The sequence below is a fragment of the Ciona intestinalis genome, chromosome 2 (genome assembly GCF_000224145.3).
Source record: "Ciona intestinalis chromosome 2, KH, whole genome shotgun sequence".
Taxonomy (NCBI): Eukaryota; Metazoa; Chordata; class Ascidiacea; order Phlebobranchia; family Cionidae; genus Ciona; species Ciona intestinalis.
Window position 1 is genome coordinate 7,271,736 of NC_020167.2, and position 1,332 is coordinate 7,273,067.

The 1,332-nt window shown below is 30.3% G+C and overlaps 2 protein-coding genes across 3 annotated transcripts in view; one reads left to right on the forward strand and one right to left on the reverse strand.

The window, feature by feature from the left end:
• Positions 1–1,332, reverse strand: part of LOC100186522 (short transient receptor potential channel 4-like) — a 20,579-nt gene that overhangs the window by 10,627 nt on the left and 8,620 nt on the right. The window lies entirely within an intron of this gene.
• The window catches only part of LOC100182539 (28S ribosomal protein S26, mitochondrial-like), a 3,302-nt gene that overhangs the window by 771 nt on the left and 1,199 nt on the right, over positions 1–1,332 (forward strand). The window contains exons 2-3 of one of the 2 annotated variants that reach the window (XM_002132137.4): positions 314–460; positions 829–1,252. In XM_002132137.4, coding sequence (XP_002132173.1) covers positions 314–460; positions 829–1,069 — 388 coding nt within the window. In that variant the 3' untranslated portion in view covers positions 1,070–1,252. Of the gene's footprint in view, positions 1–313; positions 461–828; positions 1,253–1,332 lie in introns of those variants that run through there. The other variant, XM_018817457.1, reaches the window with a different exon arrangement.

The window sequence follows — 1,332 nt, forward strand, 5'->3', positions numbered from 1 at the left end:
AGAAAAAAGCAGTTTTGTAACTTGGGTTGCCAAAGCTTAGCTATTAATTTTTTATGCCCGATGTTTCTGTTGCGCAGCAAAAGTTTGCAAGCGGAGTTTCATTTAGTATTCGTATACCTTTCTTTAGTATCACTATATTTTTTTATTAGAGACTTAAACATGAATTTAAACATGTGTTAAAGCAATTTTGGGAATTTAAATTTACCGTTAGTATAAATGAATTTACAAAAGTATGTCACCCCTGTATTTATAAAAGTGTGGCGCCTAGAAATTTAAGCTAACAGTTTTACAGAATTTTTTATTTTATTTACAGTTGTGCTTTCCAAGAGGAAATGTCAAGGAAAGGAGTCAAAGAAAGTGATGAAACAAATACAAGGCTTGATTTCTGGGATGAAAAAAGTCACCATGCCAAATGCATGACTTATAATGATAAAATAAACAAAGAAATTAATGAACAAAGGTAGAATATTGTATCTTGATTGTAATCTAAAAACTTTATATTTGCCAATCTGTATTGCTTGGTACTTCATAGTAGAAAAGTAGGAAATTTTAGTGTAAATTGCCACTATGTCGCAACAAAGCGTGGATAAGAAAAACATTACAAACTTAACTTTATTACTTTCAGATTGGATAACAATTGTAGACTGTAGTGGTTAACGATAAGCTGGAACTGTATACTGATAAGCATTCCCGCATTATTTGAATATGACGTCATGTTTTAAACCAACTCTTTTTTTTGTTTCTGGCTATGACCTCGATTGTTAACATTTCATCTTTTTTATTATTTTTTAAAATAACTTTTGATTTTACCCATTTGTTTGATTTCAGAATGCAACGAATAAAAGAGCAATGGAAACAACAGGAAATCGAATTTGCGGAAGCAGCAAAAGCAAAAGAGGATGCTAAACTAAAAGAACAGATTGAAGAAATAAGAAAAGAATCCGAAAACTGGTTGACAATGGAAAATATGGAAGAATTAATAACAGAAGCAATAGACAATCCTATTAATTATAATTTCTCTGTTACAAAGAAGGGAATCATACATACAAGGACCCCACAAGTTTTGTGACAACGCAAAGTTTAGTTTTAGTAAACAAGTTTGTGTTATTAAAATGTCGCTTAATTGGCTAATATTTTGTTTATTTTGCCATTATTATGTAATATTGACAATCTTAACTGCAGTGATTTAGCCATTAGGCTTATCCCATATGTTATGGTATATTGCTACAAATCCGCAACTGCTAAAACACTATGTGAAGGTACTGTGCCATTCATATATAATTACATTAGTTTTCTATTATATACAGAAATTAAGGTTCAGTTATTTAAAGT